The sequence below is a fragment of the Wickerhamiella sorbophila genome, assembly GCF_002251995.1.
Source record: "Wickerhamiella sorbophila strain DS02 chromosome Unknown contig1, whole genome shotgun sequence".
NCBI classification, from domain to species: domain Eukaryota; kingdom Fungi; phylum Ascomycota; class Dipodascomycetes; order Dipodascales; family Trichomonascaceae; genus Wickerhamiella; species Wickerhamiella sorbophila.
In genome coordinates this window covers 1,209,063-1,221,210 of record NW_020193984.1, presented here as the reverse complement: position 1 = coordinate 1,221,210, position 12,148 = coordinate 1,209,063, and the positions used below count along the sequence as shown (strand labels likewise).

The window sequence follows — 12,148 nt, the reverse complement described above, 5'->3', positions numbered from 1 at the left end:
TTGGGTGACGATTCAAAGCCATAGATGCAACGGCTTGAGTGGTAGGACAGAAGGGGTGGACCTGAACAAAAAAAAAAAAAAGAAAAAAACTGGAGTGGAAGACGGTGCCGTTGGTTCTGTTGGGCTCAGCCCGTGGGTGGATTGAAAAATATCATAACCGAAAACCCTGTGAGCACCATGAGAATAGTTGTAACAATAAGCAGGACAAAATTATTAACATCCGATGGCTTGAAGAGTTTTTCTTTGGGTTTTCGGGATCGAACGTGGGCTTGGGGAGGGTGCTGAGTTTTGAATCGGACTAGAGCTGCCTGCAGCGTAGCATTTTCGTATCTCAACTTCTTTACCTGCTCTTTCAAGCTGGCTACTTCGGGATTTTCTGCCGCCTGATGAGACTGAATATCCTTGAGCAGCGATTTGACCGAGCTGATCTTTGCCGTGTCGACCTTGGCGGCGTTTATTTCGGATACCAGCCGTTTGGTAGCCAATTCAAACTCGACACTGGCAACGATATCTGGTTTGACTACCATTCCACCCACTGTGTTCCGGGCGTGTAATAAAGCTATAGTTTCGAGCGAAGCGTTCGGTGCCCCAAAGATGGAGTTTGCGTATTCGTTGTCGGCTTCAGAGGCTTTAAGGGTTGCCAAAGATGGAGATCTTGATATTGATGGGCGTTGAGGCAGTGCCGGTCCAGACGATCCATTAAGCCCAGCCGCTTCGCCGTTTGCTGCGGAGGAGGAACCAAAACTTGAAGGGAGCGCGGACGTGGCGTTGGCTTTTGTGCCCGCTGAGGTGGTGGTAGGCGTAACGTGTAGCGGCATCATGGATACGCGTTCTACTCGAGCAGAAATCTTTTTGTAGACAACCGAAGATTTATCGTCACATGCAATATCTATTCCGAGATCCAGGAGGTCATTCTTTTTCAATTCGAAGGGGTCGCTCTCCGTGTTTTCTCCGCTGAGACGTTGTTTGTTAAGGTAGGTACCATTTGAACTCTTGCAGTCTTTGAGCCAAACTTTCCCGGTGGCTCTATCAGCCCAGAGCTCTGCGTGCTGGCGAGATAAAACTCTGGAGTCGAAAAAGCCATTCTCAGGACTAGCCATTGTCTTTATATTCGTCTGGCGGCCTAATTTCAAGACTTCCGGATAAAACGGCACTACCAGGCTCTTTTTTTCGAACGACTCATTCACAGGAGCGAGAATTAGAACCACTGCGTACTGGGGTCGACGAAACTGCTTAGTTCGGAAGGTCGATCCCAGGGCGCCCGTCAGTCCAGCAACCCCATTGGATTCTAGCTGCTTGTTTGGCTTTGTATGCAAAAGCGGAGCCTCTAGGCTCATTGTTCAATTCAGACAAATGCCGGCTGGGTGACGCTAAGGAAATATGTGTACACGCGAGGCAAGAAGCTGACACAAAACAAATGCTTACAAGTTTGGATGAGTAATCGAGCTTTTTAGGGGACAGGAAATAACGTTTGGCTGTACAGGGAGCGGGTCCAGGAAATTCGGGAGGTTTGTTTCAGTCGAGGGAATTGACTGAGGGGTTTATTCCCCGCACACCAGGACACAATTGGATGCAACGGATGCAAATTGCAGTTTTTTTTGAGGAACAAATCAAACGAACCTCCCGCCTTACCTAAAAGTCACGTTGTTGCGAAAAATGATTCGAGCCAGTCCGAGGTTTTTCACCGTACGAACAGTTCAAGCGTCGCTCAGAAGCTACGCTACTGCTCATACCAGCAAGTCCGAAGTTGATTTGCCCCGGCAAATTCTTGAGCGCGGTTTGCAGCTGCTGCCCGAGCACGGCTGGGATTTGGCTCCTGCAACTCGCAGTCTGGGCTTGAGCGATCAGGCAGCTAGCATTTTCCCTAATGGCAAGTTCGACCTGCTCCAATTTTATTTGCAGAAGCAGACAGCGAAGCTTGCCTCCGTTCAGCTGAAGAGCTCTACTCCCGATGGCTGTGTTCGTGAACTGGTGCACGCCCGCCTTTTGGCAAACGCCGAACTGGGGCCTTACCTAGGCGAGGCTGTCTCAATGCTCATGTCTCCCAAGTACCTTCCGTACTCGCTGGAGCAGCTGCATAATCTCGTCGATGAGATCTGGTTTCTGGCTGGAGACAAGGGTCACGACGCAACCTGGTACACCCGCCGAGGCTCGTTAGCGATGATCTATGCAGCGAGCGAGTCCTTCATGACCCGGGATAACTCGCCTAATTTCAAGCACACACTCAGTTTCTGCGACCGCCAGCTCAATGCATGGTCGCGGTTCGAGGCCGCCGAAGAGAGCGTCAGCGAATGGTTCAAGTTTAATGCTATCGCTGCCTTCAATGTGGCTAAAAGTTTGACTCGTTAAATGTAAAGATTCCACAGTGATGACTTTTATGACAACAGAGAAAGTAATTTCGCAACGTAGATATGACACAACCACAATGCTTGAAGCAGTGCAGTGAGACGTTAGATGCCATAGTTGAGAGCCTGGGCGCGGTGACGTGCGACATCGACCGGGTTGTCAAAGTGGCGTCCGGGGATTTTCACGCCAAGATTTTCCCCGTGAAGACAAGGGTAGAGGGCGACAGCGCCGAGGATATGGTCGAGCGCGCCCTTGCGAGCCTGCAGTACGATCAAAGCTCTATAAACGAAGATCTAGCAAAACGAACCAGCGATCTGCAAGCAAAGCACCAACCGGTCGGCGGGCCCGTTCGCCGTTGGCAATCTGAGCGCATTCGCCAACTCAAAGAGGAGTTGTCTAAAATATAAATAACTACGGCCGGCTATGCTGGGCATTCAGGCACGTACTGACCTTGTGCTCAATGTGTCGTAACTCGTTCAATGCCCACTTCACTTTTGCGGAAACAGCCATCAGAACAGGATCAGGGGAGCGCTCCGACTCCTGGTGTACAAGCTTTTTGAGAGGCCCCATCGACTCGTAGGCGGAAAAACGAACGACAATTGCTTCTTGTGCAATGCTTATTTCAACCGCAGTGCCTGGTGCGTCCTCTATAGGCACCGTAGTGCACAAATGAGACCGAGCCTGGTGCCACGAGCCATCCAACACCCCGTATACGCTTGTCAAGAACTTTTGTGCCTCCGAAACAGCATCCAGAAACTCATGGACCGGCGGTAAAGTAGTAAATGGTGCTAGCAACCGCTCAACTCGGGAAAGCGTAGAGGTGACCATGGATAACTCGACAAGAGGAGCTTGGCAATTTACTTTCAATGGGTGGTTGAGCCATGTCAGGTGGGCGCTAACACTGATATTTACATCGCATCCCTTTCTTGTGAGCGTTCCTTTCATCGATTGAGGAGGGAAATGCGTTGGAGGTGGGCCGTCCAGCGGGAAGACATCGGCATGAGATTCTGACTTGGACGATGTCACTGCGAGCTTGCTGGGTGCTTCAAGCCGCTGTAGACATTCTTGCAGAATTAACTGCACCGTGGTCGTTTCAACCATGGCCATATTGAGGACCCAAGCCAGCTCGGAGCTCTGAGCAGCAGGGGGCTCCGTAGTGGTCATCGCGTAATCCAGGACATGGGATCATTCTACAAGTTATAAACATCTGACGCTGGCTGCTCTTCTAGGTCGAATCCCAGTTTTCGAGAGAGAATCTCGGCTAATTGACGGCTCACAGTCGGCAAATCGGCCTTGGTGTAGTCATTGATCGAAACCAACTGAGCATCGGGGAGATTACATGCCACGATTCGGTCAAACCAGTACTTGTCTAAATTCACATTCAACCCCAGGCCATGCGAGGTTACGGACCTACGAACATGCACGCCTAGCGAGGCGACCTTGTGTGTCTCGTCCAGCCAGACTCCTGTTTCCTTGGTTCTCTGTGCCGGCAGGTTGTATTTCGTTTGCAACAACTCGATAATTGACCCTTCTACTCCACAGATGTAGTCCCGCACTGTCAATTTGGCAGCCCGCAGATCAATAATCGGGTACATCACCAGTTGACCCGGGCCATGAAATGTGACATGCCCGCCCCTCTGCGTTTCATGAAATTCAGCCCTTTGCCCATTGCGTTCGCCCGACGTGTAGAAATCAATTTCGGCTTGGCTGAATTGGCCGATTTGACGGCGACCGCACGTATACACTGGATCCATTTCGAATGCTAAAATTGTGGGCGTGGGAGCGACTCCAGTCGACCCCGAAGCCTTGAAATCCAAGAATTTCCGGACCAGCCGCTGCTGGATTTTCTCAGCCGCCAAGTATTTGATCCTCTGCGGGGGAAAGTAGAGCATGGACCAGCTTACTCACTGGATCGCAGAATCGGGGGGCTATATATCGCCAAAGGTTGAGGTTACGGCGATCCCCGATCGGGGTAATTCCATCGTGGCTGCATGCTCTATCTCGAAAGGAGAAAAACTCGTCAGTCTGTCCCGTCACCTTTTGATTAATGCGCAATCGCTGGGCGAACCCAACCTTACGTCCCATCAGGCATTGGCAAATTTTTTGTTGACCTCAGACTCGTTCTGGATAGAAACCCTTCCTAAAAGCTTCGACTCAATCCCTGTGTGCTGGTCACCGGCTGAATTGAAGTTTTTGCCGGCGAAAAACCAAGCGCACGTTGCCAAACAGCTCGCTCAGATAGCTGTGGATCACAGGCTTGCATGTCCCAACGAGCCCTTTGACCGGTTCAGATGGGCTTGGCTCTGTGTGAACTCACGATGTTTGTACTGGGATGTTGGCCGCGAGAGAAAAGAGAATATGACCATGGCACCCTTTATTGATTTCTTGAACCACGACACAGATCAGTCGAAAACCGTGCAAGTAAAATCAGGGCTGGGGATGGCCCTGTACGCAGCCAGGGACTACGAAAAGGGCGAAGAAATCTGCCTAAACTACGGTCCTCATGAAAATGCGTTCCTGCTCTGTGAATACGGGTTTGTTGCTCAGCAAAATCCCTGGGACTATATCGACCTTACCGCCAAGCTCGAGCCGCTGCTCAAAGATCACGAGTCTCAACTGAAAGAACTCGGCTACTGGGGCGACTATACGATCAATTCAGATGGTGCGTCGTTCCGGACGCTTGTTGCGTGTGAGGCTTTGAAAAACTCCAAACTCAAATCAGTCGTCGATGGTCTTGTTGAGCCGGACGAGTGGTCGCCTGTCCTCACAGAGATACTCAATGAGCTAGAAATCGTCTTCAAAGGACCTGTGCCCAGGCCGGAAATCCGTCACTTATATGACGGCTATTTATCAATTATTTACAGTTCAAGGTCTAAAGTAGGAACATAGCCAGATTCGAGCATGCGCTTATTTTGCGCGCGTTTCATTTTGACCAGATTGACCATTACCCGATTTTGCTGTGCTGTGCGGTTGATTTTTTTTGCAGCATCAACGATGTAGCCATTGATGTAATCGACTTCTGTCTCGTGCCCGTTCTCGGTGTCTACCAACATGGACGATGCGTTGGACGCTGTGTCTTTGCAAACTTGCTGGACAATTCTGTACATGCGTCTTTCATCAAGCGCCTGCTGGATAGTCTGCGTGTACTCTGGTTTGTGTGTGGCCACGTACTCACTCAAAATAGAGCATGATTCTCTGGTTAATCGCTGCAGCTGAGTCCCTTCATCAAACTTCAGAAGATCACCGTTCGAGACGCCCAAAATCGCTGTCATGGGATTGATCACCGAATTGACCACCAGCTTTTCATACTGTCGGGTCAGAAAATCGCCGTAAGGGAGCGCTTTGGATGCCACGATCGAGCTCGATCTGACCATACTTTTGACCAAGTCCAAATTGCTCACTTGGGTGTTGTGTGCCGATAAATAAATAGGTGCTGTTCCTGTGTGCTCGAATACCCATGGAAAGGGCAGCCGTTTTGATCCTAAAGAGGTCAGCCCATACACGATGTTGGGCCGGGACGACGCTTTGGGCCACAGCGGTAAAAGGTCCTCTTCAACGCCCATGCCGTTGTGAATGACTAGCAATGTCGTTTGCGGGGTGATTAATGGTAAATGCTTCAAGACTGCCTCTTTAATTTGATGGCATTTGACGCATACAATAAGATTTTCGATGCTGCTGGGCTCAACTTCGGCCGGAAAATTCGCGACGTGCGTCTCTCCGTGGCTTTTCAAACTGATATCACCCCCGAGCTTGGTGAACTTATTTAGTTGCTCCTTCCCTCGGAGCAGTAATGTTACAGGAACCTGCCCCTTTGCTAGATTTACAGCCACCAAGCTGCCTATACTTCCTGCTCCTAAAAGATGTATCATATAAGCAGCAGAGATTACGTCCGGGGCAGTGCTGGTAGCTCCCGGAATGCGCTGTAGAGATCAGGCGAGTACAACAAACACTACTCCTCAATAGCCTCATATATTCATATATTGTAGCTTTTTTTATGTTCAGAACTCTAGGTGTTAGCTTTCGTTTGCCCATTAGACTTCTCCACAAAATGTATGTACATGTGCCCCATCAAAATAGTATTGGCGGCTGCGGCCATATCCAGATGAAAGCAAGACTTCCCGTCCGATCAGTCCTATTGAACCATCTGAGAGCCTTACCAAGTATTACAGTGGGAGACCATGTGAGAACAGAAGGTGCTGCAGTTTTTTTACACCTGCTTTTACATAAGCACTTTTGGCTCACGTGACAGTCTCTTTTCGTTCTCAAATGAGTAAAATTTCACCTAGTTCAGTCACGGCCTGATGGCACATATACAAGAGTATCCAGATACTGTCGGCTGCGGCCATATCCAGGTGAAAACAAGACTTCCCGTCCGATCAGTCCTATTGAACCATCTGAGAGCCTTACCAAGTATTACAGTGGGAGACCATGTGAGAACAGAAGGTGCTGCAGTTTTGTTTTTACATCTGTCTTCTCTGCATCATATGATAAGTCGATGAAAACCATTCGAATAAACTAAATTATTTTGTTTCTTTTTGTTAAAGCTCCAGGTACTGCTGCTAGCAGTAGTCTGACGCCAATTGCTATGAGAGGCCAGTGTGATCATAAAGATATGTTAGCTAATTATGAGCTGTAGCTATCATTCTTCCGCTAATCTGTATATTGTGATATATTCAATTCAACCCCAACATGGAACGATATAAACACCAAAAGCATACATTTCCCGACCGCAACACTACTTCGAACCTCCTTATCTCGCACCACTTGAAAGAGCTTAAAGCCCCCACCAAGAAATTCCATGCTTAGGTCATCTTACCAAGTTAGCCAAGCAGTTTTACTATCATGGACGCCGCCACCGTTCTGGAGGAGTATCTATCGGATTTAACCAATCTGCCGACAGATTTGGCCTACATTCTGGATGAAATCCACAGCAAAGATGAAAAGCTTCGAGAAGCACAAAAGAGAGTGCTCGCTAGAGACGGGGCGATTCAGAAACACATCAAAACTCACGGCTCGTTGAGTGAATTCCCCAAGGAGTCGCAAACATATTCAAAAATTCGCTCCGATATGCAGGAAAGCGCTGCTCTACAACAGGACAAGTGTGTGCTGGCCAACACGGGCCTTTACATTATTTCGCGCCAGGTCAAAAAGTTGAATGATCAAATCAAACAGCTCGAGAACGAAGGTCTGTTGGTACCTGCTCAATCAGACGAGGAGGAAGTCAAGTTTGTGCCCGAACCGGCCCGCACTGTCTCAGCCACTCGCCGTCAATCAGAGCTCAAACGACCAACTCCTCCCCGAGACAGAACACCAAGTAGCGGGCCAGCAATGAAACGCCAACGTACAGACACACAACCACGCCGCCCTAACAATGTTGACGAAGAAGAAACAACGTATTGCATTTGCCAACAACCCTCGTTTGGCGAAATGGTGGCTTGCGACAACCCAAATTGTCAGTACGAGTGGTTCCACTGGGAATGCGTGGGCCTCACAGAGCCCCCGACGGGAACATGGTTTTGTCCTACCTGTGCTGCTCAACGCAGCCGCAAATAGCCTCTTATTTATTTATTTCATCGTCTCTTATAGTCTCGGATCGGCGCAAGCCCCACGGTTAGTCATGTCCACCATCCTATCGATAGTTGACCGCCCGAACCCGGCGAAAGTCGCTGCCATCCTCAAGAGTGGGCAGTATGACCATGGGGTTATTGTTAGGGAGACACTTGAGCTAGTGGACTCAGGCCCCATCATCACCCATTTGTGCGCAAACCCCGATACCCAACAGAGAGTCAGAGAATACCTGAAAAATAACCTCGATCAGAGCTACAAGCTGATGGCTACCCGCAGTGATCCCCATCTCCAAGCGCTTTCATATTTGGTTAACAATGACAAGGAGATGAGGCCGATGATTTTGAACATGATTAAAGCGGAATTGCCTACCTCGCCGGATGGCCTTGGTGTTTTAGTGCGAGCTGTGGCCAACGATTCGCTTGAGAATCCAGCCGAATGGGTTCCGTTGGTTGCTCCCTACTGTGCTCGTAACATGGATTATCAAGTCTGGAGTGCTGCGGTTGCAGTGATGTCGAAACTGCTACCTGACGGCCAAGACGCACTGATGGATTTTGTCAGACGGGCTTTGGCAAAGGACGAAGTTCAACCGGTTATTGAAGCGTTCTCCTCGGTGGCAGCAGCAGCAACTGTTCATCCTGAATGTGGTGCACATGTCTTTTCAACCGTGCTTTCCAGCGCCACCACCGCTCATTTCAGTGACGCCGATGTGATGCTCTCTTGCCTCGAGATGCTGAGTGCTATTTGCGTGGTCAAGGACGCTCGTTTGATTGTGCAGCAGAGCTTTGGCAGCAATGTGGTTGGTCTTGGTGTTGACTCAAACAACCCCCACATCAAAGTCATGGCTACTGCTGTGAGAGTCAAACTTTTGGCTTCAATGGTTGTTCCAAACTTGAGTGCTGAGCAAGCCGCAAGTGAGTTGGACAAGCTTTCGGTCAATTTTGAGAATTATGTCGAGAAAGGTGATGCTGACCTCAAGGCTGAAGGTGCCGCAATCGAGGGGTTGGCTTGCACCACTTTATTGCCCAGTGTCCGTCGTCGTATCACCGAACCTCTTATCAACAAATTGACCCAGCTTGTCAAGACCAACGAGGTCTCGTGGATTTATGGTGCTTTAAGCATTCTTGTGAATGTCACAGAGTATCCTTTCAAGCCAACTAAAGACCAGCAGCGTGAATTAGAGTTGAAGTTGCGCACTGGCCCCTCGCCTTTTGATATCCAGGAACGACTCCTTCCTGAAGATGTTGCCGATCCAGTTGATGCAGTCTTAAACTCAAAGATTATCGAGTGGTTATCTCAAGGATGCTCGCTTTTTACCTTAAGATCGCGTGAACAAGTTGCTAAACTGATTTACAATATGGCTTGCCAACAAAAGCAATCCCGTCGTATCGAGCTCGCTACCCAGGGTGGTGTTGTCGTTGATATGTACCTTTGGGTTTGTGACCCGCCACATCAGAAACTCGACCCCAAGTACAAATCTATTGCCGCAGCAGGTATTGCCAAGACATTGTCCACAATCCCTCCCCAGGTTGCCTTCACTAGTCGTTTCCCTGCTCACACGATTATCACTCCCCTGTGCAGCCAGATCAACAACGACCACAGTCTGCGCCGTAATCTTGACACATTTGAGGCTATTATGTCTCTGACGAATCTTGCCAGCATGGATATTGACCTATTGCGTAGTGAAATTGCCGACACTGCGTGGGGATATGTTGAAGGAGCTCTCGCCACAGACTTTATCCAGATTCAAAGAGCCTCCTTGGAGCTTTTCTGCAACCTCATGACCGTGCCTGCTTGTGCGCATCATTTCCTGGCTCCCGATGAGAAGGCAAAGGCCCTGGTGTCATTCCTAGGCAACTGCTTGACTATGGACGATGAGGCCGGTAGGTCCGCAGCGGCAGCTTGCATCGCGATTCTTGCCGAGTATGAAGATGGGCCCACTACTCTTGGCCATAACCCTGATATCGTCGAGGGAATCATATCTTCCATGGACTACACCGAGGAGAACGATATGTTGCTGCGCGTTCTGACCGGGCTCCACATAATGTTGCGCGTCACCTTACGACTTCGTGACGACGAGGTTGCTGAAAGCCTCATTCACTATGGTGGTATTGGCAAACTTGAGCATCTTGTCAATGTCGTTGATCCCGAACAGAAAGAACTCGTCACTCATTTGTTAAAAATCATTCGCATGCTGGCTAAATTCAAGGTGGAGCAGTAGTTATATATTTTACACATTCATTTCTGTACCATGTCGCCCGCCGCGAGTGCGACGACGAACATGCTCCAATAAATACACACTGGCGGCTGGTGTCATACCGCGCAAGCGGCTGGCTTGGCCGAGAGTTTCAGGTCTAGCGGAAGCCAAAAGAGACTTGACTTCGTTGGAGAGAGAGTCCATGCTCCAGAAGTCAAGATCGCGAGGGATTTCCAACTCCTCGTCTTGTTTAAACGATCGGATCAGCGCGGCCTCGCGTTTAATGTAGGGTGCGTACTTTGAATCGAGATCCAAGGCTTGCAAGATCTTTGGCGAGAACCTGGCAAGACCGGGAACGGCTTTGATAAACTCGGCCACATCAGCGTCATTGTTTTGAAGCATCTGTAGACATGTTCGCTTCTCGGAAACAGAATTCCATATACCGGGAGTGTCAATTCTCTTAGCCCATTCTTTCGGAGTCCATGAATGTTCTTGCATTAGTGCCTTCGCTTCGGCATACTCTTGCTTATCTTTCAATAGCTTGGCATAACGTTCTTCGCCAACTACACCGAGATCATAACCAATAGCCGTCAGTCTTAGATCTGCATTGTCTTGTCGAACTGTGAATCTGAATTCAGAGCGAGAGGTGAACATGCGATATGGCTCTTCAACACCCTGGGTAACAAGATCGTCAATTAATACGCCAATGTAGCCCATATCACGGGTCATGTGGATAGGGGATTTTCCCAGAGCAGATCGGCCAGCATTGATACCGGCGATTACGCCCTGAGCAGCCGCCTCTTCGTAACCAGTCGTGCCATTAATCTGACCAGCCAGGTACAAGCCGCCTACCTTTTTTGTTTCAAGGGTCGCGCTGAGTTGCTGGGGATCAACAAAGTCGTATTCAACTCCGTAACCGGGCTGAAGCATAACTGCGTTTTCCAGGCCAGGGATAGTCTTCAACATTTGTTCCTGAATGTCTGCGGGCATTGAAACGCTGATGCCGTTGGGATAAACAACATCAGTGTCCAGGCCCTCGGGCTCGAGCCAGATCTGATGAGACTTCTTTTCGGAGAACTTGATAACCTTACTTTCAATCGAAGGACAGTAGCGTGGCCCGTTAACCGTTTCACGGATATGTACAGACAAATGCAGGTTATCACGTAGGACTTTGTGGGTAGCTTCGGTTGTTTTGGTCAAGTAGTTCGGCCGCTGTTGAGACTTTAAAGCGATGTCTGTGTTCAGGTAGCTAAACGGCACAGCTGGATCTTCGGGTTCTTGAGCCAAAAGGCCGGTATAGTTGATAGTTTTCGCATCGATTCGAGGAGGCGTTCCTGTTTTCAAACGACCAAGACGGAATTCCAGGTCTTTTAGTGTCTTTGAAAGTCCATAAGTGGCATTCTCGCCGATCCGGCCGCCAGGTCGAATTTCCAAACCAAAATGGAGTTCTGCAGAGAGAAAAGTTCCAGTGGTAACCACAACGTTTTTTGTGCGCACAAAGTGACCAGACTCCAAAATCACGCCGGCCACAGTCAAGTGGGAAGCATCGATAATGACATCTTCAACCGAGTCCTCGAGAATTGACAAGCTGGGCCCATAGTGCTCCAGTTCTTTTTGCATTTCTCTCTGGTAAATTTTTCGATCGATCTGGGCCCGCGGACCCCAAACAGCTGGTCCTTTGGATCGATTAAGCATCATATAGCAGATACCTGCTTTATCGACGATGCGTGCAGAAACACCATCCAAAGCATCGACTTCCCGAAGCAGCGTGCCCTTTCCTATACCACCAAAGCTGGGATTGCACGAACACACACCCAGGTTCTTTTTGCTAGGCGTAACTAGCAAAGTATCAGCGCCCAGTCTTGCGGAGGCGGCGGCGGCTTCTGTACCGGCATGGCCGCCGCCGATCACGACCACGTCTTTCACGAAATGCTGCTCAAGAGCATCCAGTTGGCCCTTAAGCTGGGCATTCATAAAAATCGACCGACTTGACCGCTTGAAAAGCGGCCGAATCCGCGATCTGCGCAGCATTGAAAATTG

The 12,148-nt window shown here is 49.5% G+C and overlaps 10 protein-coding genes across 10 annotated transcripts; 5 read left to right on the top strand and 5 right to left on the bottom strand.

The window, feature by feature from the left end:
* Positions 1–125: 125 nt before the first annotated feature.
* On the bottom strand, positions 126–1,337 carry B9G98_00724 (Uncharacterized protein C3H7.13; the record flags this gene model as incomplete). The annotated part of the gene is made up of 1 exon (XM_024807282.1): positions 126–1,337. One exon carries the CDS (start codon positions 1,335–1,337, stop codon positions 126–128), a length of 1,212 nt encoding a protein of 403 aa, XP_024663050.1.
* A 319-nt stretch (positions 1,338–1,656) lies between these two features.
* On the top strand, positions 1,657–2,349 carry B9G98_00723 (Ubiquinone biosynthesis protein coq9, mitochondrial; the record flags this gene model as incomplete). The annotated part of the gene is made up of 1 exon (XM_024807281.1): positions 1,657–2,349. One exon carries the CDS (start codon positions 1,657–1,659, stop codon positions 2,347–2,349), a length of 693 nt encoding a protein of 230 aa, XP_024663049.1.
* Positions 2,350–2,411: 62 nt separating this feature from the next.
* Positions 2,412–2,753, top strand: B9G98_00722 (hypothetical protein; the record flags this gene model as incomplete). The annotated part of the gene is made up of 1 exon (XM_024807280.1): positions 2,412–2,753. The coding sequence occupies one exon, from the start codon at positions 2,412–2,414 to the stop codon at positions 2,751–2,753; it is 342 nt and encodes a 113-aa protein (XP_024663048.1).
* A 4-nt stretch (positions 2,754–2,757) lies between these two features.
* B9G98_00721 (hypothetical protein) lies at positions 2,758–3,510 on the bottom strand (the record flags this gene model as incomplete). The annotated part of the gene is made up of 1 exon (XM_024807279.1): positions 2,758–3,510. One exon carries the CDS (start codon positions 3,508–3,510, stop codon positions 2,758–2,760), a length of 753 nt encoding a protein of 250 aa, XP_024663047.1.
* A 26-nt stretch (positions 3,511–3,536) lies between these two features.
* On the bottom strand, positions 3,537–4,100 carry B9G98_00720 (putative octanoyltransferase; the record flags this gene model as incomplete). Its single annotated transcript, XM_024807278.1, has 1 exon — positions 3,537–4,100. One exon carries the CDS (start codon positions 4,098–4,100, stop codon positions 3,537–3,539), a length of 564 nt encoding a protein of 187 aa, XP_024663046.1.
* Positions 4,101–4,236: 136 nt separating this feature from the next.
* B9G98_00719 (Ribosomal lysine N-methyltransferase set11) lies at positions 4,237–5,235 on the top strand (the record flags this gene model as incomplete). The annotated part of the gene is made up of 1 exon (XM_024807277.1): positions 4,237–5,235. The coding sequence occupies one exon, from the start codon at positions 4,237–4,239 to the stop codon at positions 5,233–5,235; it is 999 nt and encodes a 332-aa protein (XP_024663045.1).
* On the bottom strand, positions 5,205–6,215 carry B9G98_00718 (putative 2-dehydropantoate 2-reductase; the record flags this gene model as incomplete). Its single annotated transcript, XM_024807276.1, has 1 exon — positions 5,205–6,215. One exon carries the CDS (start codon positions 6,213–6,215, stop codon positions 5,205–5,207), a length of 1,011 nt encoding a protein of 336 aa, XP_024663044.1.
* A 973-nt stretch (positions 6,216–7,188) lies between these two features.
* B9G98_00717 (Chromatin modification-related protein YNG2) lies at positions 7,189–7,899 on the top strand (the record flags this gene model as incomplete). Its single annotated transcript, XM_024807275.1, has 1 exon — positions 7,189–7,899. One exon carries the CDS (start codon positions 7,189–7,191, stop codon positions 7,897–7,899), a length of 711 nt encoding a protein of 236 aa, XP_024663043.1.
* Positions 7,900–7,963: 64 nt separating this feature from the next.
* B9G98_00716 (Protein unc-45 B) lies at positions 7,964–10,132 on the top strand (the record flags this gene model as incomplete). Its single annotated transcript, XM_024807274.1, has 1 exon — positions 7,964–10,132. One exon carries the CDS (start codon positions 7,964–7,966, stop codon positions 10,130–10,132), a length of 2,169 nt encoding a protein of 722 aa, XP_024663042.1.
* Positions 10,133–10,141: 9 nt separating this feature from the next.
* On the bottom strand, positions 10,142–12,139 carry B9G98_00715 (Mitochondrial translation optimization protein 1; the record flags this gene model as incomplete). The annotated part of the gene is made up of 1 exon (XM_024807273.1): positions 10,142–12,139. One exon carries the CDS (start codon positions 12,137–12,139, stop codon positions 10,142–10,144), a length of 1,998 nt encoding a protein of 665 aa, XP_024663041.1.
* Positions 12,140–12,148: the final 9 nt, after the last annotated feature.